The sequence below is a fragment of the Pongo pygmaeus genome, chromosome 4, assembly GCF_028885625.2.
Source record: "Pongo pygmaeus isolate AG05252 chromosome 4, NHGRI_mPonPyg2-v2.0_pri, whole genome shotgun sequence".
NCBI lineage: Eukaryota > Metazoa > Chordata > Mammalia > Primates > Hominidae > Pongo > Pongo pygmaeus.
In genome coordinates, this window is record NC_072377.2 from 156,493,576 (window position 1) to 156,520,911 (window position 27,336).

The 27,336-nt window shown below is 47.7% G+C and overlaps 1 protein-coding gene across 4 annotated transcripts; it reads right to left on the reverse strand.

Moving 5' to 3' along the window:
- Nucleotides 1–2,128: 2,128 nt before the first annotated feature.
- Nucleotides 2,129–27,065, reverse strand: SPARC (secreted protein acidic and cysteine rich). 4 transcript variants are annotated; one of them, XM_063665617.1, is made up of 11 exons: nt 26,887–27,065; nt 26,579–26,631; nt 15,898–15,967; nt 14,361–14,423; nt 12,896–12,983; nt 11,334–11,455; nt 9,414–9,534; nt 7,170–7,303; nt 6,063–6,211; nt 3,783–3,931; nt 2,129–3,293 (listed from the first exon to the last, which is right to left on the reverse strand). In XM_063665617.1, exons 3-11 carry the CDS (start codon nt 15,952–15,954, stop codon nt 3,265–3,267), a joined length of 912 nt encoding a protein of 303 aa, XP_063521687.1. In that variant the 5' UTR covers nt 15,955–15,967; nt 26,579–26,631; nt 26,887–27,065; the 3' UTR covers nt 2,129–3,264. The 4 variants fall into 4 exon arrangements, with proteins under 4 accessions (XP_063521687.1, XP_054343455.1, XP_063521686.1 ...); XM_054487480.2 differs by having other exon boundaries at nt 26,579–27,055; XM_063665616.1 differs by having other exon boundaries at nt 2,129–3,931; nt 26,887–27,032.
- Nucleotides 27,066–27,336: the final 271 nt, after the last annotated feature.

A 27,336-nucleotide genomic window follows, 5' to 3' on the forward strand; every position in this document is an offset into this window, starting at 1 on the left:
TAAAAATACAAAACTTAGCTGGGCCTGGTGGCACACACCTGAGGCAGGAGAATCGCTTGAGCCCAGGAGGCGGAGGTTGCAGTGAGCCAAGATCATGCCACTGCACTCCAGCCTGGTGACAGAGTGAGACTCCGTCTAAAAAAAAAGAAGCATAAGGCACATGTATAACTGCATAACGTTGTTTTTTCATTGTATGTGTATTTTTACCATATTTATCTTTAAGGTTTATCTCTATGGTAAATGATACTAATTTTTCATCTAAGGTAATGATACAATTTATTTTAAATGTTAAAATTTTTGTTTTTTTAAAAAATTGATTTTAAGTGGGGAGAAGGACAGATAGAAGGAGGATATAGAAGCTCTGCCCTTAAGTTCTGGATTCTGAGGGTCCCTGTTAACTCAGCTGATTAATTTTGCTGAGGCCAGCAGGGCATGCAGCCCTACCCTGTCCTCCGGGGGCCTTAGCTGATTCATACATCATGGATCTTTGATGCTGACTTTTTTTTGAAAACTGTGGCGCTCCCTAAAGGGAAACATCCAGATATGAGGGAGGAAGCTCCAGGTTCCGGTTCTCCCCCTTTTTCGGTGCCTCATCACATGACCAAGTCACCCAAGCTCCCTGAATGTCAGTAAGTTGGTGGCAGAGCTACTGTGATAGTAACATGTAGTCCATGTATGATCTGCCCTGGGCTGACCAAGGGACAGACTGCATCGTTCAGTCCACAGGGCAAATGTTACATCTCCCACCTACCTGAAGGAGCACCCAGTCCAAGTCATTTTCCATGGTAGTTCTCTGCACATGTTTACATCAGAGCACATGTTTACAGCACATGTTTTTATCAGAAACAGTATTGCAAATTTATGTATGGTCTGCCTGCTAGAATGTTAGAAAGTTCCAGGGGAGCAAGGATCACGCACACTGCCTACTCATAAGATCCCCTAACACATTGCAGGTGCCTGATGAATGTCGCCGAAAGACTGAATGAGCCAATGCTGAAATTTACTTCAATTCCTCTCTCTACAGATTCCTAGAGATTATGAGACTAGGGCTGGGCTTTCATTCCTCAAATGGCCAGCACCAAATGGGCCAATCTCTCCTACTGCTCTCCCTCCCATTGTGTAGAAGAGAACACCAGAATAGTCTGATTTTTTAGGAGCTTTTATTATTTTAGTAATCTTAACATAACTTAAAATAAGAGAGGGGAAATGACATCTGGATATCTAGGTATGTGGCCCATTGCAATTGAGCACATTTCTTGGGTCTGTTTCTCTATCTCTAAGGGGAGTCTCAAAACACCAGCTCAAATATGACACTAATATGATGAACATGCATGAGCTTTGAAAAGTGCTCTGTAGTCTTATGATGATCTAGAAGAGCACTGTCCAATAGAACTTTTTGTGATGATGAAAGTATTCCACTTCTGACCTATTCAATAGGGTAACCACTAATCATGCACGGCTCTCAAGCACTTGAAATGTTGCTAGTGTGATTGAGGAGCTGCATTTTGAATGTTAATTAATTTAAATTTAAATCTTAAAAAGTTACATGTGGGTAGTGGCTGCCGTACAGAACAGTACAGCAGTAGAATAACGCTGTGTCCTCCTGTTACACGTACTCATGGTCTCTCCTACTCTCCCTTCATCGCACCGGTGACATCTTGTAATTGATATTTGGTTGTGTCATTATTTAATGTATTCCTCCTGGACTCAAGCTCCAAATGAACAAATGCTTTGTCTACTTTGCCATAACTGTGTCCCCAGTGCTTGGCATGGGACCTGGTACAGAGTAAATACATCATAAATATTTTGTGAATTAATGAATGAATGAATGACCATGATTAATAAAAGGACATAGCTGCTCAGTCTGGTGCTGATAACGGTGGTAGTGATCAAAAGGGTTAAACCACAGGTCATTAAATGAAAACAGCTAACTTAGTGCTTACAGGAACCATAAGCTCCCTGTGTATAAACATGCCAGTGTGTGTGTACAGGTGTGTGTGTGCAAAAGCACAATAATGTGTTTGCAAAGGTTTGCATTTTTGTAGTTGTGTGTAGACATGTATGGTCATGTGTTTGTGTGTCAGGATAAGATGACTAAGACTAAGACACATGCAAATCACCCAGGAAGGCAGTTTCTAAGTCATTACTTTTTATTTTGAAAGATTTGTGAAACTCTTCACATCATGGTGAGAGTTTGTATGATTAATAAGAAGCAGCTTTTTCATGAAATGCTTGGAGGTGAACGAGTTCTCAGCCTGTGAGATCCGACCATCCCATTAACTTTGAAGTTTCTCTTGATTAATAGAAGAAAAAAAGGGAGGGTGAAGAAAAGGAGGAACATGCTAAAAACCTTATGACAGTCATCCAAATGTGAGGAAAGAACAACAAATTCACCAACTCCACTTTTTCTATTTTACAACTTTCTACATCTCTCTCTTGATTTTGGCCTTCCTGGCTGAAACAGCCTGGCAGTCCCCAGAGTCCCTGAGAAGAGCCCTGGTTCTCCAAAAGACAGAGGAGGAGAAGCCCTGCAGGATGCGCTGACCACTTCCCAGAGAACTAACAGTCCATGTTCCCAAAAGTTTGAACCAACAGCCTAATGTGAAAAAGAAACTGCACCGAAAGGTAAAGGAGGAAATGGTGATGAACTGGGCTTATGTGAGAATGTCTATATTTTCATAACACAGCCCCAGAATCTTTCTCTCAGTTACAGCCTCAGGCAAACCACGTTCTGGTTGGTGGGTTCTGCAGGGATCTCCCCCACTACTGAGCCTCTAGTCCCAAAACCATCCTTGACAACATCGTGTGTCTGTTACTTCCCTTTGCCCACCTCCAGGCCACCTGGGGAAGCCCACAGACAGCCAAGACCCTGAAATGAAATGAACACAAAGTCTGACTCGGTGAGTATTAGTTTCAAACAGAACACTAAAGGGAAAAGTTGAAGCTGCAATGTGTGTTTAAGGCAGAGCCCAGCAGATCCGTGTCCACCCATGTGCCAATAAGACAACGGGCAAAGCTACAAATGGCAAGAGAAAAATGGGACTATTAATGCGTGTGGAAAAGGCCTTAATAGTTAAGTTACAGCTAAGAATGTCATGTCTTGGGTTAGAATTTTCATTTTTAGCACCGTTAATGTATTCACTTAAATCTATGTTAGCACCTTGTCTCCAGGCAGAACAACAAACCATCCAAACATTTTAAACATTGGGGGAAACACGAAGGGGAGGGTTAAAGAGAGAATCCGGTACTGCGGAAGGAGTGGATTTAGATCACAAGATCCTTGTCGATATCCTCTGCAAAGCAAGAAAAGAGCACGGTTAAAAATAAGGCTGCGTCGATGATGACGCACTTCCCAAGGGGTCAGTGGACTCCCACCCATCCCCAGGGGCAGGGGTCTAGGTGGCCGTCCAAGGTCACCCAGGAAGTCAGTGATGGAGGAATCTCACTCTCCCTGTCTCTGGCCTGTCCCTGTCTCTTACACACGCTGCCAAGTTACACTTCCTGTTTCCTCTCTGTGTGCCTGCCAGTTCCCAAAATAGTGTTTAGCACAGGGTGAGTGCTAACGCTTGAGGAAGGGAAAGAGAGAGGGACAGTTGGATGGACAGAGAAGGATCAGGAAGACGCCCAAGAGACAGGAGTCAAATAGGCAGAGAGAGCAGAGACAGGCAGAGAGGACAGACAACAGACAGATCAAGAGAGCGGAGAGTCGGGGCGATGACAACCCAGCACCCTGGGAGCAGTGCTTCTGCCCATGCCCCTTGTTTCTTTGTTCAGACACTCACTCTGCTTGATGCCGAAGCAGCCGGCCCACTCATCCAGGGCAATGTACTTGTCATTGTCCAGGTCACAGGTCTCAAAAAAGCGGGTGGTGCAATGCTCCATGGGGATGAGGGGAGCACGCAGTGGGGCCAGCTCGGTGTGGGAGAGGTACCTGCAGGGAAGGAGGCAGGGGAGGGCCTAAGGCATGGAAAAACTCCACACCCAGCCTTGGGAGGCAACCGGGGAGTTAGCCTGCCCCAGAGCATGGAGGAAAGGATATTTAAAGCAGGACAAAAAGCGAGAATCCCAGGTCTACCCCTAGCTCTGCCACTGACTGCTCTGAGACTCAGAGAACAACAGTGCCTCATTCGGAACCTCAGTTTCTCCTTCCAGCAAAGAGGAGCAGTTGGCCATAATTAGTAACGGCCCTTCCAGCTCTAAGGTTTCAGGGGCTCAAAAACAAAGGTCTGTTTGGTGTATTTGATTGTTTCCTAATTGGCTGAGAACTGGGGACACAGAAACTTAAAATCAAAATTCAGCACTTCTGCTATGGGTAGATCAAAATCTAGCATGACACAGCACGGTATATTGTCTATGGACACACATTTATACATCTATAAATGCCTAGTAAAGGGTCTAAAAATGACACACTAATCTGGTGACAGTGCTGCCTTCTGGGGAGGAATGTGGAAAGGCACTGGGATTGGCAGTGAGGGTCAACGGGAGCTCTAACCATCTTCATAGAGCTTTGCTTGTGTATCCTGTAATGTCTGAGAGGGAGGCCCTTTGGATGTCTCTCCCACTGTCCTCCCTCCCTATTCTCCCTGCTGGCCTTAGACTCCAGAGCATGTGTATAATTTTTTTCTTTGTTCCCCAGAGCCCCTCCTACTTGTCCCTAAAACAGTCTCCCCGCCAAGGATCTGCAGGGAACAATGTGACTCCAGTTGTCTTCTTAACCTCTAGACCTCCCAGCCCCACCCAGCTCACCAAAGAAATCACACGATGTTTGAACTGATAGGAACATTCTCCTCCCTTTCATTGTACTGGTGGAAAACTGAGGCCCAGGGAGGGGCAGGGATGCACGCAAGGTCACCTACAGCCCTGGGATGGGAGGAGGAGGAAGTGGGTCCCCTTGCCCAGGCTGGACCCCTTTCCCAGATGTGCTGTCCTTGCACCCCATCTGGAAGCCTCCCTCCAGGCCCTCTGTTGCAGTGGGATCCAATTGCTTTGCCTGAGCTCCAGATGTTCCCCTCTGACTTTTCCCCTCCCTGCCATAATGAGTGACCCAGTTGGATCCCAGCCATGGCAAGAGCCTGGGAGAGAAGTGGCCGGAAGATTCCCAGAGCTCAGGAGACCCCAGCCCTCAGGATCACTGGCAGGGTTGGCAGACTCCAGGCACACAGGCTGGACAAAGAGCGAGGGGTGAACATCCTAGAAAGGAGGTTCCCTGGGTATGTGAGTAGGGCAGCCCTTCGTTTCCCCTCTGTGTGATGCTCTGCTTCCACAACCCAAGAACAAAGAAAAAACCACTCTGGGAAGGTGCAGGTGTGGCTTGCTCCATCTGAGGCTGAGCAGGGGCTCTCACTTCATCACCAAAAGAGAAGTTCAGAAGGTAGTGACAGGGTTATGAACAGAGTATGAGTCCATGAGGGCAAGGACCATGCCAGCTCTGACTGCTGTTCAATCCCCTGCCTAGAATAGTGCAGGGCACAAAATGCACACTCAGTAAGCATTTGCTAACTGACCAGCTGCCTGCCTGTTCGGCAGTGCAGTTGCACAGGGCCTCATAACTCATTTGGACAAGGGACAAGAGCCCTCAAACTGGGGGCTTGCAAAATAGACAGGCTTTTTTGGATAACTTCCAGGATCAGTTGGGCCCTGTTGGGGCTGGGCCTTAGGAGGGGGCTTAGACAGTGCCAGGTGGCTGCTCTGCCCCTGGATGTTCTGCTGAAGGACAGGGAGCATGTGGCTGACCCCACCTTGTCCCCTGCCACCCCTTGGAGCCTGGTACTCCTTCTTAACTCACACTCCTTCATTATCCAGATATCCATACCTAGTACTTGCAGGATTATGGAGCTACTTTGAGCTCCTACTGACTTTCACCTCAGCATGAGAGTGTCTTATTGGTTTCTTTCTCCCAGGTCCACATCTTTTCTCCAGATGCCTCATGCTTCTGCTCCAATCCCCAGGCAAACTGTGGATGCCAGGGCTGGGAGCAGTATAGGCTGCTGAGAGGCTTTCTGGCCATAGCTAGTGCACCTGCCAGCCTTGAGTTCTGTTCACTCTAGGGTCTGGGGTCTTACCCATCAATGGGGTGCTGGTCCAGCTGGCCAAACTGCCAGTGCACAGGAAAGATGTACATGTTGTAGTTCTTCTCGAAGTCCCGGGCCAGCAGCTCCACAGGGTGGTCTCCTGCCTCCAGGCGCTTCTCATTCTCATGGATCTTCTTCACCTGAGGGAGTAGAGACTGTGTGTGACAAGAGGTCCATGGATATTGTCTGGACCAGTCGGGCCCTCCCACCCCTGCCAGAAGGCCAGAGCAGGCAGAGACTAGCCAGACCAAAGTTCACAGCGAGGGGAAGGAGGTGTCATAGATGGGTACCAGCAACTCATTCACAAAAACAGAAGCCTGGGATGACCTCAAAGAATTCTCCGTATAGCTACCCACATCAAAATCACCTGGAGAAGGCCGGGCACACTCTCACGCCTGTAATCCCAGTACTTTGGGAGGCTGAGGCAGGCAGATCACCTGAGGCCAGAAGTTTTGAGACCAGCCTGGCCAACATAGTGAAACTCCATCTCTACTAAAAATACAAAAATTAGCTGGGCGTGGTGGCATTCCTGTAGTCCCAGCTACTCAGGAGGCTGAGGCAGGGGAATCACTTGAACCCGGGAGGTGGAGGTTGCAGTGAACCGAGATCGCACCACTGCACTCCAGCCTGGCAACAGAGTGAGACTTTGCCTCAAAAAAATAAAATAAACATAAATCACCTGGGGAGTATTTAGAATGCAGCTTTCTGAGCCTTGCTTTCTAGAGACACTGTTTCAGTGGCCTGAGGTGGGGCCAAGGAATCTGCATTTTATCAGCTTCTTGGGGTAGGTAATATGCTCATTAAAGTTTAAGATCCACAGACTCCAAAGGAAAAAGGAATAGGGCTGTTTGTGTCTCTTTTGTTTAACGTTAGGTTAAGCAAAGGGAGCAGGTCTCTGCTGCAGGACTTCTCAGAGCCTCTAAGATGTTAATGTGCACCACCAGCCTCCAAAGGCAGGAAGAGAAGTATGTGTCCTGGTGCTCAGGGGTAAATGCACGCTCCAGAGCAGGATGCCGCCCTGCAGTTGGGGGCCCAGTTCTAGGAATGGGACTGGATCTTCACCAGCACAGGGCCAGCAAGGCCAGAGAGACCACTTACCCGCAGCTTCTGCTTCTCAGTCAGAAGGTTGTTGTCCTCATCCCTCTCATACAGGGTGACCAGGACGTTCTTGAGCCAGTCCCGCATGCGCAGGGGGAATTCGGTCAGCTCAGAGTCCAGGCAAGGGGGGATGTCTAGGTTCCAAACACAAGGGCAGTCAGCACAGACCCTGAATCTCCCTGCCGAGAGCCAACAAGCTGCCTGGGCCATGCTCCCCACCCCAGAGCCCCCCGCCCCACACCACCTGCATTGGTGGCCTTGGCACAGTGGCTCAACCTCTCTAGGCCACAGTTTCTTCACAGGACAATGAGCAGAGGCAATTATGTGTGGGAAGAATGCTCTAGAAATGCATTTTGCAAAGGCATGGCTGCTGCTTTCCTCAGCCTGATCTGCTCTGCTCAGGGAAATGGATGGCTCCTGATGGCTCCTGCACCTTACTGAGTGCTGGGCTTTGGGTGTGATCCTAGCTGAGACTGGGCCCATGTTGTTCACATCAACCATTGGCAGGTGTTTGAAGCTGGGAGGCTGAGGGATCACATCTATCCACAGGCCCAGCTTGGCAGGGAGCTGGGAGTAGAGGACTCAGGGATGTGTAACCACCAGAACCTTCTTAGAAATGATTCCAACCTGGTCTTTGGAACTTAGAATCCCAAATGTCGGACCCGAAGATTTCATCCAAGTCCACACTTTTCTTTTTCCTTTCTTTTTTCTTTTTTCTTCTTCTTTTTTTTTTTTTTTTTTAGACAGGATCTCACTCTGTTGCTTAGGCTGGAGTGCAGTGGCACAATCATGGCTCACTGCAGCCTCAGCCTCCTGGGCTCAACCAATCCTCCCTCCTCAGCCTCCTGAGTAGCTGGGACTACAGGCACGTGCCACTATACCCAGCTAATTTTTGTATATTTTCCAGAGACAAGGTTTTGCCATGTTGCCCAAACTGGTCTTGAACTCCTGAGCTCAAGTGATCCTCCCTACTCGGCCTCCCAAAGTGCTGGGATTACAGGCGTGAGCCACCGTGCCTGACCCAAGTTCACACTTTGTACTGGACTTATTAGAGGTCAGCATGGAGAGAAGGGACTTGCTCAAGGGCACAATGTCAGAGCCTCATCCAGTATCCAGGGCAGTGTGGTCACCTGGGGGCTTAGGGGTCTGTTCTTCCCTCATTATTGAACCATGGAAAGTCCCCTCTGTGAGGCTACCTTCATCACCAGCTGAGGACTGGGAGAGAACAGAGAATATCTGGTGATAAAAACCTTAGGAGTTGGAGTGAGTGGGCAACATGCCTCAGGGAAAGCAAAGCCACTTTGTAAAGGCTCCTTAAGACAGGCACTCTGGTCTCGCTGCCCAGGGACTTCCTACCCACTCTTCTTCCCCCAACCCTCCTTTTCTACTCTGTACCTTCTCAATTTCATACCTGGAGTCCCACGAGGAGAACTTTGTTTCCCACCCCCTACACACTTTTCTGCACCCTGTACACCTGAGGCAGGTGAGTGGCTCTCCTCATTGCCATCGGGTGCCAGAATACACAAGACCCACCCACAGTGTGGATGTTGCCTTGGAGGGGGAGCAGGTGTGGTCTTGGGGGTCTCCCATGATAGGGAGGATACTGAACAAGGAACTTGGCCCCACTGAGTTTGCAGCTGGGGTCACTAACCAAAGATCAGGCCACACCCTGGCATCCCTCCCAAGACAACTGACTCCCAGGTTTCCGGAAGAGGGTGCTTATCCTCTGTTTTCGGAGGGCAGATAGGAATGTAATGGAGTAAAAGGGTGAAGATATGACAGTACCAAGTAACAGGGCCCAAAGCAAACTGACAGGCATGCCCTTATTTTAAAGCATTCAAATTCAGATATTTTCAAAATATTTTGTAGGCCCAGGTCAAACATCATTTTTCCTTTACAGTGTTGAAGCAAGAAAGATTCAACTTAGCCTGAGAGAAGAACTTCTTCCTCATTAGAGAAATGAAATGCGGTTGTCTCAGATGCTAGTGAGAGACTCCAGAAATCTTCCCTGATGTTGACCATCCATAGTCGCTCAGTCCTTCCCCAGAAAGTGCCCTGAACTCAGAGTTGAGAGGAGCCGACTCATAGACAATTACCTCATTTTATAAATGGGGATGCTGAGACTCAGAAAGGGAAAGAGATTTGCCCAAGATCACCCAGCATGGGGGTGGCAGAGCCAACCTGAGTGCCAGCTCAGAGCTCTCTCCCCAAGACAGGAGTCTGGAAGGGCCCAAGGACACTCACATTTGCAAGGCCCGATGTAGTCCAGGTGGAGCTTGTGGCCCTTCTTGGTGCCCTCCAGGGTGCACTTTGTGGCAAAGAAGTGGCAGGAAGAGTCGAAGGTCTTGTTGTCATTGCTGCACACCTGTTGGCAAAGCACAGAGTACCCCCTCCTTCATTCCCAAAGCTCTTCGCTGATACCACTATCCTTGTCCATTTCAGAGATGGGGACACTGAGGGTTAAGCAAGGAATGTCATTAGCCCGAGGTTATACAGTGAGTTAGTGGTAGGGCTGGGACACAAATCCACTCTTTGGGTTCCCAGGTCAATGCTCAGCCCAGGCTGAGAGCCATCGATGGTCTCTGAGCAGAGGCATCACTGAGTCAGGTCTGAGATATAGGGAAAAAATATCCTGGAAGATATTTGAAGAGAAAGTTAAAGACAGGAACGGGAGAGAAACAAGAGTGTTCAAAGAAGAGTTAACATAGCAGGCCTGGAATTGTTATCCTTAGAAAGGCCCGCTTGTAAGGTCAGCCTGTGGCTGGTGTCTGGGAACTTAGCTGGGAAACAGTTCCCTGCACTGTTGTAAATCTTTCCCTAACTGATAAGAGTGGCTCACTATGCCTGGACTGTTTGTACAAACAATCTGGTTTATGCTGAACATCTGCTTTCCTTCTGGAAGTGTGGAATTCTGGTGCATGCTAGGCAAAGGGTACCTATGTGACCAGCATCCAATTAAAACTTTGTGCTGAGTCTCTAATGAGCTTCCCTGGACAGAAACATCACTCACATGTGGCTGCATCTTTGTAGCTGGGGTAAGAATGCACTCTAATGACCCCTCATGGGAGCAAGTCAGTCTCCACCCAGATTCCTCCAGACTCTGCTAGCGTCTTTTTCCCTTATGATCCAGCTGTATATCTTGAATATGTCGCTATACTAAACCTTAGCTGTGAGTACAACTGTATGCTGAGCCAATGGAGTCCTAGTCAATCTCTGAACATAGGGATGGCCAAGCAGAGATGTTGAGGGCTGGACAAGGGCAGTGGCCGTAAGTAGCTGTGTTAGGAGGAGGGGAGCCTGTGTTGAACGTCCTGTCTGTACTTACTTAGTATAGCTTATATGTCACTGCAGAAGGAGAACTGGTGGGCACTGGTGACTGGGCATTGGGAGTGGGGAGGGGTGAGGAGGAGGAAAATGTTAACAATGATATTAAAATGTGGATCCCAGAGGCTATGTAGTCTCTGGAGAAACTGAAGATGGAGAAGCCAGATGGGAGGCTGTAGGAATAGTGCTGGCCCCAGATTTGCTGCCATGAGCTAGACTGCCACTAGCATGACGGTGGGCAGGAGCAGGCACTCAAAAAATATTTACTTGGATGGATGGATGGATGGATGGATGAATCCTATTGGAGAGAACGGACATACTTGAGAGATAATTTAAAATTAAGCAGCATTTATTGGATACTTGTTATGTACCAAACATTTTCTGACACATCTCCACAACAGTTCTATGAGTTAAGGACTATTTTTATCCTCTCTTTGGACGTGAGAAAACAGACCTGAAAAGTTTTGGCAACTTAGCTGAAATCTCACAGCTAACAAGTGATGGAGATGAGGTTTGAAGTCAACCTTCAGTTTGGCCCCAGAACCCAAATTTTTGAACCTGATTCTTTGCTGATGCTGTTATACTCTTAGCTCTAAGAGTCTGGCATAGGGCTTGGAACCTGATGGTGCTGTTTAAAGTCTTGCTGGTTGCTGAAAAGATCCAGTGCCAGGCAGAGCACTCTGACTCATCCCCTCTTTCCTGCTGGGACTAGGTCTAGAAAGGGGACTTCTGAGACTGGCACTGCCCCATAGAACCATCAAGCCAACAGTTTCCTGAGCAGACATACTGTATTCCAAAGCGCCCAATCCCTACCCCCTGCCCCTGTCTCTCAGCCCTCACCTTCTCAAACTCGCCAATTGGGGCCGGGCAGCTGGTGGGGTCCTGGCACACGCACATGGGGGTGTTGTTCTCATCCAGCTCGCACACCTTGCCGTGTTTGCAGTGGTGGTTCTGGCAGGGATCTGTAGGGCAGAAAGACAAGAGAGTTAGCATCACCTGCACTAGCACATCCACCCCCATCCTACCTGGACAGATCTCAGGGCTGACAGACAGTCCTTGGCTGTGGCCCCCACTCTGGGCTTTGGACAGCCCTGAGTCCTGCCTGCTCTTGCACTGGGCCTCGCAGTCAACATTTAGGGCAGCAGCTGGTTCAGCCTGGGGATTAGAGGTTTAGCTCGAGATAGAGGTCAGGCAATTTTGGGGGGCTGGAGGCTCAGTCTGGGACCCAGAAACACTAGATACCATATGGCTTTCCCGAAGATTGAAGCAACCATTGTGTTCCTGGTCTCCACTGAACAATCACAGTGGGGCATTTCTGGATTCCAGAATAAGCTTTCTAGAATGGCTTAGAAAGTCAGCTGTTGACACTGAGCCAGGGAGCTGTGAGGCCCAACAAAACAGACTTAAGTGGCTGTAAGGGAAAAGGGAGAAGAGCCTCAAGGTCCATGCTGGACAATAGAGCCTGGTAAACACCGGATGAGGTGGGCGTGGAGGCGGGAAGGAGCATGACTCAGCAGACGTCCCTCTGTTCAACAGAAACCCTGTGCCCAGCTAGATCAAATACCATTAGCTAAACCCTCAGGATGAGAGCTTAATGTGGCCTTTTCCTCTCAATGCTTTATTTTGGGTGTTTTAATAATCCTTTAGCAGATGCCTACTCAGCTTGTCTGAAAACTTCCCGGCAGCCCTGGGACGAGGGTCTGCCATCTTCATCAGCCCCATATGAGAGATGAGAAATTGAGGCTCTGAGATGACAAGCAAGCTGGCGTGGAGAAGCCTGGGTTCAAAGCTTAGGTTGGACTGCTTCCAAAGTCCTTGCTCTTAACCCCTTGGGTACAAATGCCTTGCACCTATGGCTGGAGCCAGAGCCCCTAGGTCATTTGTCTCCCAAGGCACTAACGCATGGATAGCATGGTATGGATTATGTCAGGCTGCATTTCCTCAGGACCTCGTTTCCCTGGGCTGTGTGAAATAGAATGAGCTTATGAGTGTGCAAGTTCCTGATCTCTTCTCTCAGATCTACTCCTCTGTGGGGCACGGGCTGATACAGAAGCAGTGGGGGATTTCGGTGACCAGATGTGATCAGCAACCTCCGTGGGACTGGGAAACTCAGCTTTGGACTCAAGGCAAAGAGCTATGAGGGGAGAAGCCCATTTCCAGCTGGAGAACTCTCCTTCCTACCACACACATGGATGGCCTGGAAACCGATCTTGCCTGGATCCCAGGCGACTGAGTGCCACAGTCTCCCAGTTGTTAAGTCAAAGCCATGTTTCCTCTTCAGCCCACTGAGGACCCCACCCTGCATTTCTGCTGGAAGGAGCCTCATGTAGGCTGTCCTCATGCCCCAGGCCCAGGCAGCCAAGGGCAGCTTGGATGTGCCAAGTCACAGGGAAGGGACGTACTTTCCGCCACCACCTCCTCTTCGGTTTCCTCTGCACCATCATCAAATTCTCCTACTTCCACCTGGACAGGATTAGCTCCCACAGATACCTGGAATTGAGGGAGAAGAATGGGTAACATGGTCCCCACTCCCATCCCAGACCCATAAGGGTAGCTGAAGGGTTCCAGGTCACAGAAAGCACAAATGCAGGGTTGGGAATCCAGATTTAATCTATAGACCTGCTGGGTTTTGCAGTATGCCTGGGATTCTGTTGAGCTGCCTCAGACGTCACCAGGGGTGTTAGGGAAAGAGAGTGTGAAAGGAAAATATATCTTGGACCCCAAAATCACTAAGCTAAGGGGAAAAGTCAAGCTGGGAACTGCATAGGACAAACCTGCCTCCTATTCTATGCAGTCATTCCTCTGAGGCTCACCTGAGACAAATGCTTGTCTGATTGCTTCCTCTCCCCTATCGTTTATGTAAAAATGCAGATTCACTGAGCCAGATTAAACTGTGTATTCAGGGGAAGGCTGATCAAGGACTCAAAGAACACAACCATTCGTCTCTTATCTACTTCTACCCTGGAAGCCCCCATTTCTCAAGTTGTCTTGCCTTAGCAAACTCAACCAATGTACAACTTAGACATGTTGATTGATGTCTCATGTCTCCCTAAAATGTATAAAAGCAAATGTACTCCCGACCACCTTGGACACATGTCTCAGAACTTCCTGAGGCTGTGTCACAGGCGCATCCTTAACCTTGGCAAAATAAACTTTCTAAATTGACTGAGACGTATGTTCACAAGAGGGTGTCAAGCCTCCACCCCTGCCAGCCACACCCAAGCATCTCCCCTTTCCTCTGTGTGTGTGTGTGTGTGTGTGTTTTTTTGTTTGTTTGTTTGTTTTTTTGAGATGGAGTCTTGTACTGTCACCCAGGGTAGAGTACAGTGGCGAGATCTTGGCTAACTGCAACCTCCGCCTCCCGGGTTCAAGCAATTCTCCTACCTCAGCCTCCTGAGTAGCTGGGATTACAGGCGCCCACCACCATGCCCAGCTAATTTTTTGTATTTTTAGTAGAGACAGGGTTTCACCATGTTGGCCACGCTGTTCTCAAACTCCTGACCTCATGATTCGCCTGCCTTGGCCTCCCAAAGTGCTGGGATTACAGGCGTGAGCCACCGCACCCGGCCTCCTCTGTTTTATGTTTGCAGAAACTGTGGGTAATCATGGAAGAACAATTGTTGCACAGCTTAAAAAACAAAAATTTTGAGGTCCTGGCCCCCAAACGTACGGTTCCGTTGAAGGTTTGGGAAGCATTCAGGAGTGTGTCAGGATGTGGGAGATACTCAGGGTTTGCATCTATGCTATGTGTGTACATGGAGACAAATGCCCCACTCTAGCATTGAGACCCACAGCATCTGCCCTAATTTCTCAGGGCACAGATACGGGTAGAGAGGAGCTAAGGGGCTGTGGTCACTGCCCACATACCTCAGTCACCTCTGCCACAGTTTCTTCCACCACCTCTGTCTCATCAGGCAGGGCTTCTTGCTGCTGTTGGAAAGAGAAAGTAGCATTCAGAGGGGTCAGGAATAAGGCCAGCTTCACCTCCAAAGTGTCTGTGGCCTGGGATACAGGCTAGGGGAGCTTGGAGAGCAGCTTACTGGAGATCCCCAAAGTTGTGCCTCACGGACTGCCATGGTGAGGGACAAAACAAAGAAGAAGCCAGTCATGTGAGCACCGTGGAACACTCAAGCAGTTCCCATTTTATATATTTTATATCCTAGGTGTCTACCTAAGATTTAGCTTGGAAAAGTATTTCTGCTGCTTTGAATTCTTATAAAGTCTGAAAATCACTGATCCAGACCAATTCCCTCACTTTACAGATAGAAAAATTGACATCCAGAGGGAATGACACTGTGAATTTTAACAGATGTCATCATCTTCCTCACAGTGTGATATTACTATTATTATTATTAGGCAATTTTTCTTGCCATTTCAACTTGGAGTAAGAGGAAGCAAGAAAACACACAACTTTGAGGCCCTTAGCTGGCTGGGGCTGCTTCAAAACTTAATGCCAACTTTGAGAAACTTTTGCCTCCATCTACCAGCCTGATCAAGATTGCCACGGTCTGCCATCACTCCCACTTCTTAGTGAAGAGAGGATGAGGGGGTCACAGGTTGAAAGAAATTGCATTTTTTGCCTGCCCTGTTTCTTCCTCCTCTCCTGGTGAAGGCTTGCAGATGAGCTGTGGATAACTACTCCTGTCCTCTGCATGCAATGCTTGGAGGAACTGTCTGTTAATCAAGGGGCCCCACTCTCACCTGGCCAAGAAGCTGGCTCAGGCCCCAAGCTCAGCCAGATTGGCTCTCATTTTTTGAATTTACAAAAACCTTCTTGGCACATTCTCTCAAGATGTGAAAATTGCTGGAGTTGATTCATTCAGATAGCAACATCTCAGAGACTGTCCATTAGTTCTTAACTCCCAAAGCCTAGAGCTGCCCTTTTCCAGTCCTCCCCAAGGCCTTTAATATTATAATCTACCTCTGTATCTTCCCCTCCTCCCCCAATTTAGTCAGATTGAACTGTTGCTTACAACCAAACAACCCTCACTGTTTCAGAAGCCAACACATTCCTCTCTCTATAGCTTGAATCTCTTCTAATACCACCCCTACCAGAAATCCCCCACATCCCGTCTCCTGCCTACTTGAATTCCTCATATGACAAAGACATCATTTCCTTCTAAAGCAATCCTAGTTCATTGCTGGGAGGCTCTGACTACTAAGAAGTTTATCTAACATTACATGGAACTCTCTTCTCTGATACCTCCACCCAATGGTCCTCATCCCAGTTTTTCTCCTGAGCTTACTAACTTAAGAAAAAAAAAAAATCTTAAAAAAAAAAAAGACAACTAACTTGAAATGGGGAAGTCCCTGTTCCCTTTCAGCATCCAGGGCTGGCAGGCTCAGAACCCGTGGAGCTAGCGGTAGGAATGAGAACAAAAAGATATGATATTTAGGTACTTACAGGGGCTGCCAAGGCCCTCCCAGCCAGGCAAAGGAGAAAGAAGATCCAGGCCCTCATGGTGCTGGGAACCCTATGGGGAGGAGAGATTGAGAGTTCAGTGAGAGTGAGACTTCCTTATGGAGATTTCCTTCTGAATTCCTGATACGTGCAAGATAATGTTAGATGGTACAAGTTAAATGATAGTGAAAAACATGAGAGGAGGTTGGTTCCATTTAATATTCTTTAAACTCTGCTTATATGAGAAGAAAGTCTCAGTTTGGTGCTAAGATGTCTTGAACACCTCCTTTATACTCATCTATCTCCTCTTTTAACAAAGACAGAATAAGCCTCCAGCTCAGAGCTTCCACAGGAAATTATATCCAGCTGGAACTGAATAAAGTTGTTTTGGTTTTTTTATGTGTTTGTTTTTACAGTTTCCTTCTATTTATGACAAAGGTACACAGAGTTTTCCACTTATGGTAATGATATAAAATCTGCTTTTGTAACACATTTATTAAAGTTTTTGCAAAGCGATTCAACTAAGGTGATGGGCTAATTAGTTAAGTTTGGGCAATGCCAAACCAGATCATCTTCAAGGTCTCTTCAATCCCTGATATTCTAAAATTTTTTTTTTCCCTAAACCCAATCTCTCCTCCTCCTCCTCTGTCGCCTCCTCCCCCTCCTTCCTACTCCCTCTGCAATGGGAGAAGTTAATAGGCAGCAACTTCCTGCCAATTTGAGACAATGAGATCCACATTCTAAAACAAAGAACAATAGTCTTGGAATGTAACCCATGGAAACTTGAGGGTGGCCACATTTTTCTCCATTCTACCCAGAAGGGACAGCACTTCTTTAGGTCCTGTAAGGAAACCATCCAGATGCTTCCATGTGTTGCAGAGGGGATGTTGCTGAGATCTAGAAAATACCTCTGTTCTGGTAACTGTTAAGGCCTCATTCTCTAAATGCCAAGCTCTAGACTCTAATACTCTCATGACTATAAGGGACGTTGGAGCAGAATCTCCTCTGAGGATTCAAAACCAAAATGCTATTCCTAACAGAGGCTCTGTGATGGAGACATTTCATTTCTTGCACTAACTAAATGGCTTTTCATTCTCAAGTGACTTTAGAAAGTTCTTTCTTTTACTGATCTAAATCTGCCTCCCCCAAAACTTTCTGATCTGTCTACCCCATCCTCCCTGCAGCCACAAAGAACAAACCTGCTCTCTCTACCCACAAATAACCTTCCATCAGGAGCAACAGTGGCCATGTCTTCCCTCTTTTTTCTCCCAAAACCTCTCTGTCAGGCTCATCATCCCTTATTTCTTCCAAGACTTCTCAACTGACCAAATGGAGATGGGAGGTAACCTGGCATCACGGAGAAAAACACTCAGCTTGAAATTAAATGCCAGGGGGTCTTATTCTACCACAGCAGTATCAAGTCTTTTGGTCTCTCTAGACCTTGGTTCCCCCATCTATTAATTGAAACGGGTAGACTAGGTGAACTTTGAGGTAGCAGCCTCGGTCCTTAAAATGCTCTTAAGACACCCCAAGCACATTCTGGTCTTGACACATATAGTCTCCTCTGGGATCATTTGTCTTCACTTGTACTATAACATTTGGGAAGCAGAAACAGGCAGAGGAAGAGCCGACTTCATAATGGTCCTTTCTTGGGCTTAAAGAGACACAAAACCTCACCCCCTATTGCATAGAGTGAATGAAATAAAACTAACAGAAATGTAAAGGACCTGGGGGTTTGGTATTGCTTCACAGTGACCCCAACTTCCAGAGGAGTCTAGTCTTCCCTTCTGAGGCAGCTTGTGGAATGTTCCTCCCCTCACACAGTTGTTCACTTGTTCGCCAGGCTTAAGTGGAAAAATCTCCCTTCTTGCTTCCCCTTTTGGAAGACGCAAGATAAATAACTCCTGTGTGTGGCTTGGAACAAATGGAACAGAAAAGAAAACATCAAGGAAGGACTTGTCTGAGATAGTTTGAGGTTGAAGGATCAAAGTGAAATGGCAGCTAAAACAAAACAAAACAAAACAAAAAGTCACCCCGTCTGAGCTACAATGACAGGGTAGTCATGTTATTGAAGAAATAGCCCAGCTAGGACTGGAAATGTAGTAAGCTTCAGATTAGAAAGACAGGAAGACAGACATTTCCCTGAGTCTGTGTCCTTCATATGAGCAGAGTAACCATGCTTCCCTCTGTGACCAGGGGAAGGTTTCGCTGGGCGGCTCTTCCGTCTGTCCTACCTCCCCATCTTCCTGAATTCCTTTTCCAGCTGCACACTCACCCTCCCTGCCACCCCCATCCCTCCTGTTGCAGCCAGAAGAGAAAAATAACTCTAAGTCTTATAGTGCTGCTTCATAGTTTCTAAAGCACTGTCATATAACACTGTCTCCTAGAGCCTTCTGACAATGCTGGGAAGTAGGCAGACAGGAATGGAAGGGTTCTTAGTCCCACTGTCTTAATGGGGAGTCTGAGGTCGAGAGGGAGGAAGCACTTGTCCAAAGTCATGCAACAATTCAGGCCCTCTCCAAATAGGCAAGCGTTCTCGCTCATGGAGTTGGGGTGAGCCTAATAGGAATTATGCTCAGACAGGTGGGAGTGGGGGAGAAATGCAGAGAGACTGTTAAGAACAGAATGCAAAATCTTGGAATGCACCTTCAAAGTTTTGGAAGAAAACTGTAAAAAACAAACACAAAATCTGGGTCCTGCCCAGTACCCGGTGCTACGCCACCAGTCCAAGAGCGCTTTTCCCCCAGATGATGAGATGGGAGGGAGGGGAAGCAGCTGAACTATTCCAGATGCACAGCCATACTCCCTGCTTCCCCACAAGATACCTCTCTGAGGCTCTCTAAACTATCACTGACCAAAGAGCCCTGCGTCCATCCTGCAAAGCTAATGGAGTATAACAGTCACCCCAGCAAGGTCAGAACACAGTGTCAAACCCCAGCATTCAGAACTCACAGCTGTGATCCTTTGCCAATCAAACCTAGGTGTAGCGTGCCTGGTGAAAATTTAAATTCCCTTCATATAAATGACCGGTATTAAATGAAAACTCCCTCCTTTGTATTTCTTTAGTCTGTGATGATGCATACATTTATCATTTTCAGGGTGTTTTCATAATCCAGCACCCCACTGGGGGCTCAAGTCACATCTTTCTGCCCAATAGTACAGATGAGAAGACCAAGGCCTAGAGGAAAGGAGAAACCTGCCAACAGTTAATAGCAGTGAGTGAGTGAGTGGCAGGGCTAGGGTGAGAACCCGTGCAACCCTACCCCACCACTGGTATGTCTCTACCTCTGCACACTATTTCCCTTGGCAGCTACCCGCTCCCAGGTGGTCACCTGAATGGGGCTCAGTTGGGCCTTGAACTGGCCTGAGTTCCTGGGAAGGAAAATGCCCAGGGCCAGGGGAGGAAGAGAAGGCATATTTCCCTTGGCATGGTGGCCATCAAATGCAGACAGTCTTAGCCCCCTCCCGGCCGCCACTGCCTCCTGTTCCGTACGTCGAGTCCCTTCCTTTTGCCTTTATTTGCTCTGGAGACTGCTGAAAACCCATCCTTGGCTGCCAGCAGGACCTGAAGCTGAGGTCACTTCTCTCTCTGGAAAGACTCCAAGGATGGAAAAGTACAGCCAGCCCCCAAGTTTGTCCCTCAAAACATAAAGGGCCTCCTTTGGGCTCTCCTTGGACGTTAAAAAGCCACTGAACTTTAGAACATGGGGGATACCTCAGAATCATAGAATCATGGACTGTGGGTCTCAGAATGATAGACTTAGGATGTGAAGCAAAGAAACTGAGTTGCCATCATTAAATCTTATTTGGGTGGAAAGAACTTATGGAGTAATGCAACCCAAGAGGACTTCCCAAGATGATGAACACATTCTATATCTATGTGGTCCACTATGATAGCTACTGGTTACAAGTGGTTACTGAACGCTTGAAATGTTGCCAGTGCAAATGAAGAACTGAGTTTTAAATTGTATTTCATTTTATTTAAAAATTTTATGCAAAAGGACCGAGGCCAATCCAAAAAATCTTACTTAACCCATACCTTGTTGAAATACTGCAATAGAGAACAATGGAAAACATCTTTTTTTTTTTTTTTTTTTTTTTGTTTTGAGACAGGGTCTCCCTCTGTCACCCAGACTGGAATGCAGTTGGTGCAATCTCAGCTCACTGCAACCTCTGCCTCCTGGGCTCAAGTGATTCTCCCACCTCAGCCTCCTGAGTAGCTGAGATCATAGGCACATGTGACTACACCCAGCGAATTTTTATTTTTTTTATTTTTTTATTTTTTTGTAGAGATGGGGTTTCACTATGTTGCCCAGGCTGGTCTCGAACTCCTGACCTCAAGCCATCCGGCCGCCTCAGCCTCCCAAAGAGGTGGGATTATAGGCGTGAGCCACCATGCCCATCTATTTTAATCAACTTAAATCTAAATAGCCACATGTGGCTAGTGGCTACCATGGTAGACAGAGTGATAATAAACTATTAGGCAGTACAGAATAAAGGTAAGCTCACAGGCTCTGGAGCCAGAATATACAGGTTCAAATCCTGGCTCACCACTTAGCAACTGTATGACCTTTAGAAATCAACTTTACCTCTTGGGGCCTCAATTTGTTCCCCAATGTGTAAAATGGAAACAATAACGTATCAATCTTGAAAGGCTCATGGGTGATTTACACAAGAGAATCCAAATAAAGAGGTAAGCAATGTTGTCGTTGGGAAGAGCATCTTATAAAGTCCGAGGTTCCCAGAATCTCCATCCCCCGAAAGAATTCAGTGCAAAATTCCAGTGCTTTATAAGCCCAGGGAAAAAGGGGTGTTTGGGTGGAACAAAGGACATATTGCTCCTGTTGGTCTGGGTAAGTCCAGTCTCCAGAGGATACAGTGACGAAGACCAGGCCCAGGGCTGGCCTCTTACTTGGGCAGCTGATACCAGCCAAGCATCTCACTCTCACTATTTGGCTTGGAAACAAGGGCTCCAAAAACACATGTTGCTGGTAAACAAGCCCAAAGAGAGGAAAACAAGTCTAGAGGCTAATAAAGGAAGCCAGAAGCCAGGCCCTCCAGGGAGTTGGGACTCGGAAGGAGCCTGGGGTCTGCTGATGTGGGGACCGAGCCAGGCAGGCCAGAGAGGTGGCCACATGCAGCTACAATGGCACTCCTGCTCACACCCCTGGGAGCAGACACAGCAGCTCAGAGGTGGCCTCATGACGTGGAAGTCAGGAGAGCTGAGAGCAAGTCAGCATGGCTCCCAGCTGACTGTGCGAACTTAGGGGAGTTTCCTCTGCTCTCCAGAACACCCCCAGCTTGTCTGTATAAGGTCAGTGCTCAAAATTATGTAAGCCAGAAAATCCCTTATTTCAATGAAGTCTTCTGCAGAGTCCGATATTTCAAACTGCTGAAATCTTTTAGCATGTATTGAAACATGTGAATGAGTATTATCTAGTTAATCAATAAGTGTGAAATTAAAAAACAAGAGCAGGCTGGGTGCGATGGCTCACGCCTGTAATCCCAGCACTTTGGGAGGCCGAGGCGGGTGGATCACCTGAGGTCAGGAGTTCGAGACCAGCCTGGCCAACATGATGAAACCCCGTCTCTACTAAAAATACAAAAAATTAGCTGGGCGTGGTGGCAGCCACCTATAATCCCAGCTACTCGGGAGGCTGAGGCTGGAGAGTCACTTGAACCCGGGAGGCGGAGTTGCAGTGAGCCAAGATTGCGCCATTGCACTCTGGCCTGGGCAACAAGAGTGAAACTCCCTCTCAAAAAAATTCACAAAAAAGAAAAGCAGATAAAAGTGGAGTGGAGCTGAGGACTGGGAGTCCTACACACAGGGACATTCCCTAAGATACCTTGGAACATCTGTAGTTTCTCCTAGGAACACAATATGAACCCTTAGGCAAGGTGGTCCCTTAGGTTCTTTTCAGCTCTGATTTTCCGGATCAACTTGGGCAGAAGCTTTTTAGAGCATTACCTCTCTCCACTTGCCCCTTGACTCCCTGCTTCCACTTCTATTTCCTGCTGGAAGGGAAGACGCTACAGGAAACTTTTAAGGTGTGGTAGCTAAAACTTAGGACTGGAGAGCTTGTGGGGCAACTCAGAGGTGGCTCCAGAGTTTGGGGCCGGAATCAGCCTGAGATTCCATAAAGACATCTGAGATGCCACATTTCACTGCGGCTAGCAGAGGCTGGGGTGGAGCTTCAGGCTTCCTTCTTGGCTCCCTCTAGGGCACTGCTGCTGCATCGTGGTGACCACAAATGAAAGGATGAGAAAGAACATCAAAGTGTCCAGGCTGTTGCATCTGGAAAGGCCTCCGAGATCCCAAAGATAGCAAATATGTGGCATATGTGACAAACACGTAGCCTCCACCTACCCCTCCTGCACATGTGGCAGACATTACTAATCAATCGCTTGACCTCTTCTCCTAAAGCCTAGAGAGGCATCAGAATCCTGAACACAGTTCTTCTGACAGCCACTACCGATGGATTAGTGATGTTGTCAGGCCACATGAAACCTCTGTGTGCTGCCTCTTATTGTAGAGGTAGAGAAACTGAGGCTTAGAGAAGGAAAATACCTCACTGGAGGTCACACGGCAAGCTGGTGTCTGAGCAAAACTTCCAGATGTTCAAAAACATCCAGATGTTTGCTTTGCTTTTTTTATCTGATAGGTCTGAAATCCTAATGCCATGACTAACACAAGATGACCCAGAGGGATCCCCAGATGAGAGAAGTTAATACCAAGTTTCTGAAAGAAACGACCTCTGAAAACAATTGTTGTCTATGTTCATGTTTTCCTTGCAGACATAAAGCTCTATAGCTTGATGGGTGAGAGCAGAGATGATTTCCTGTCTAAGCTGCCAGCTGAGGAGAGGCTGTTTTTCTAAATAATTCCATCTAGTCACTACTTGCTGGCCCTGGCCCTGCACAGCCCAGCTGTCCCTGGGTTCAGGATTGAGGTTGGGAGGGAGGGAGGGAGGGAGGCATCAGGTTCTCTGCTGTAGAAACAAGGTCCTCAGGGTTGCTGAAAGCTCAAGGCCAGTTTTCCCTTCTCTCCTTTGAGACTGACGTTTGGGAGGGAGCCAGCTAGAAGCAAGGGAGCAGCCGCCTACAGGCACATCACGCAGGGCCTTTGGGCCTAATGACAAAGCCATGTGGGCCGGAATAGGCATTGCAGGCCAGCCAACGGGAGAGACAAAGTGCTGCTCACCACTTAGTATCCATGGGGCTTGTGTGCATGAGTGTGTTTCCAAACTGAACAAATGGGGATTGGGGGGGGGAAGGCAAGGTGAACATCTAAATGGCTCCAAACACCTGGAAGTTTGGCTCAGACGCCAGCTTGCTATGTGACCTCCAGTGAGTTATTTTCTCTTCCTGAGACTCAGTTTCTCTCTCTGAGACATAGAGGTGATTGGTGATATATGTAGGTTACACGTCTGTCTCATTGTCATGATCCATATTATGTTTGACTGCGCACATCCATCCATGTGTGGCTGCAAGTGGCGGTGTGTGTTTGTATACCTGATGACATGTCTGTGTAAGTTACATACAGCCTGACTTAGCATCTGTCTGTTTCAGTCTGTAATAGGCAAGGGTCAGAATTTTCACATTCATTAAGATATATTCCTGGAACTTGTCTGTAAATCATTGTCATCCAGGAAGAGGTGTGTGAGTGAATGACTTTCTGTGTCTGCTCCTGTAATGAGGCACTTATTTTTAGCTGAGCCAGTGGGTGCCTGTTGATGAAATCGATGTTTATACTCTTCATCACTATAGGTTTGTACCTGTCCCTGTTTATCTCTGCATATTTATCTACCTACATAAACGACTTCAAAAGCCAAATATTCTACTGTTTACCTCACATCCTCAGCTCTTTCCTTTCCTTCACCATTCTTTCTTATTTATAGCTTGTTTTCAGCAAGGAAAGCTGCTCTCATGAATAGCAAACCCCAGCCACACTGTTGGTTGACAAATCTCTACAGATGGATAAGGATTACAGCATGATGGTTATGCAACTCAAGATCCCCTAGCCCATCCTTTCTTGTTTTTTTTCAACTGGGGGTACAGTAAGGGGGTCTTAAAAATGCAGGCCAGCTATTCCTTTGAACAAAAGAGGTATCTGGGATTTAGGTTTACAGGACTTCAGAGTTAGAAGGGTGCCTGGGAGATCATCTAGCTTAGAACCTCTATTTAACAGTTTGGGAAACTGCAGCCTCAAGAGAGGAAGTGTCTTTCCCAATGTCAGGCACTGTGAGTTAGAACACATTTTTTTTTTTTCACCCTTGGCCAATGCATTTCCTACATAGAGGGCACAACAGTCTTGGGAAATACACAAGAAGGTCCCCAAATCAAAATGAAGATAAACAATATTATGATTTTAAAATTTTTCCTGTCAGTACTTCTAGTAAAGGGAGTTCTATACAAACCCCAAGATGATGGAGCTGCCAGGAAAAAAAAAAAGCTGAGAATGATTTCACCAGATCTTTGGATGCCATTAATCCATCAGTTCTAAAACCCTTTGCATTATGAGGGAACGCCACAATTCGCAAAGTGCTTCCCTGAGCATTATTCCATTTCTTCTACACACTATCTACCCCCTAGAGGTGGCTGCTGTTACTGTTCTTTAACTGTAGAGTGAATGGGGCCCAGAAAGAAGTATTAGTTCAAGGTCAAATGGTGCCTTCAGGGCGCAGCCAGAGCTAAAACCCAGGTCTTCAAACCCCCTTGCAAGGAGATTATCACGGCCCAAGGCTTCCCCGGAATCCTGAGAGATCACAAGGGCAGGGCCTAGAATTTGCTGCAGTCCTTGAATTTGGGGTTGGGGTACGTTCAGACTGATGTTCTTAGAGGGTTTCGAGTGTCCCCTCCCAGCCAGCAGGCAGAGACCCTGAAAAAAAGGTTACCGTGGCAACTCACATTCCTCGGAGAGTGAGTCAGGCAGAGAAGAGCCTTCTGGTGGGTGGGACTTGGAGAAAGTTTCAAAAGTTGATTCCTTCTCCAGGCAACCCCCTTCTTCCCCTCCCTCCCCCTCTTTGCTCTAGGCGTTGTCGATGTGGCAGCTGATAGCTGCGAGTTAACTCTCTTTCCTCAACCACTCCCTTTTCAAAAGGCTTCATCCCCCAGCAAATACACACATTTGTTACCAGTCCTCACTCCATCCCCATGTCATGCCCTCTAATCCATTTGAGAATATCTTAAAGCTGAAAGCTATGACCACCCATATTCATTCTCTCTCTCTCTCTCTCTCTCTCTCACACACACACACGCACACACACACACACACACAGTGCATACAATTTTTAGGGGCTTACAGATGGCTTGAGGCCCATTCAAAGACCACTCCATAGACCCTGGTTAAGAAATCTTCCTTTGAATATTTTAGAGGACACAAAGCACCCCAAAGAGACTTCAGCTTCAGCCTTCTTTCATTACAGATGGGGCACTAAATCCAGGGGAGACACTTACCTAAGATCACACATAAAATGCATGCCCGAAGCCTGTGTCCTACTTCTGCTTTGCTTCTCACTAAACCACCAGCACTTGGGGCATATAGAAATTTAACTCTAAAGCATTACTAGAGAAAACGTTTTCTCTAATGAAAAAAATGCTGTCCTTTCCTGAGGAAAATGCATGCCTCTCTGTTCCCTTTTGGGCAGACTGGGATTCCTGGAAGACATAACTCATCCCAGTGCCCCCTTTCCATTGGAGTCCTTGGAGTCCCTTTCCCTAAGGAAATCCACTTGACAGCCAGTTCATGGAGCCAGTGGCGGTGAAGAAAGGTAGTGGGTTTGTCTGAAGAAGACCTGACACCCTGACAGGCTGGACACCAGTCTTGGGTGGAGTACGGAAGGGGACCCTGGAATTCTCTCCCTCTTCCCTTCCCCCTTTCCCCCTTCTGAGAACATCTCCCCCAGCACACTCCACCTCCCATTACACCCATGTCTTGGTTGACGATATCTGATGTCTGGGTTCTTCAGATTTAGATAAACTAAGGGCTACTGCCTGTGTTTACCATCCCAAGGAACTCAGGACAGGAACAACACCTAGCCCAAGACTGAGGTTGTGATGGTGCCATTTCAGGCAGAATGGCGCTGAAATTTGTGTACTGGGGGGACAGAAGGTGGTGTTTGGGAGTGAGAAGAATTAGAGGAAAACAGAAGGCTTCCCAGGGGTGTGGATTAATGGTGAAGCCTCCCCCTTTGCCTTTCAGAGATCAACTGATTTTTCATGCAAAGTCCCTTTTGGAAAACAGAGCCCCTGACTGAGATGTGGAGGACAGACTCCGGTTGCTGGCCAGGTCCCTGTGGCAGCTGTGATGGGATCAGATTCCCAGGAAAGGAGGAGGCTGCCACATTTGCAAAGGGAGCAAAGAGGACAGGCAGGCAGCCTCTGAAACCAGAGACAGACACAGAGAGAAACAGAGAGTGAGAAAATGCTCCCCCGAAGACACAGTGAGATTATTTTCTGTAAACCTATAAGGGAAGACAAAGTTACACAGTGAGTCCACCTTCTGAAAAGCAACAGGCAGACAGGACCGAGGACCATGCTCTTAAGGGGAGCCGTGATGGAGCCGGGAGGAGAGGCGCATCCTCAGCAGAGCTTCCCTCCCTTGCACACGAGCTGACGGCGTGAACGATAGTGTCGGGGTTGGTGCAACTATAGAAGGGAAAGGCTGGGCGGGGGTCACACATACCTCAGTGGCAGGCAGGCGGCAGGCAGAGCGCGCTCTCCGGGCAGTCTGAAGGTCTGCGGGAATGTGGAGGGGTTTAGAGACAGGCAACAGGAAACCACTCAGAGCTCTGGGCTGGGTCTATCTCCCCTCCACCCCGTGGTCCCTCCTCCTCCTGTCTCCTCCTTCCTCCGGCCTCCTCCTTCTCCCATAGCCAAAGCTGTCTCTGTCTTTCATTTCTTTCCTCCTCTTTTTGCGGTGGGCTGTCCTGACCAAACGTCCCAACCCTGCCTGCTTCATCTGTTCCGGGGCTGCTGCCTAAACCGACTCACAGAGTGCCAGGGCTGGACAGGCCTGGAGGGATGACCCAGAACAGCCTCTTTCTTGTTCAGAGGGCAAGTGAGGCCTGGAGACTGCAAGGAATTACCCAATGGCCCCCAGGGGCAGAACCAGACCTAAGTGTCTTGATCTTCTAACCAGTGAGCTTTACAGGAGTCCTCCCTAATATTAGGCAATGCTGAGAAGGGCCGAGCAATTCAAGGGGGTTGTATTTGCCACAAAGGCAAGGCCAGGACTTAACCACTGTACAGACAAGACAAGCTGCTACTAGTGGTATCATCCTTGATGATTTGGAACTGGTCTTAAAAAAAAAATCCCACTGAAACTCCACTTGTACCACTGATAGACACATAAGGGATTAGACATCTAGCTGGTGGACCTGTGCCACCAGTATTGAACAGATAAGGTAATTGATGATATTGATGATAATCATAGGAGTAACA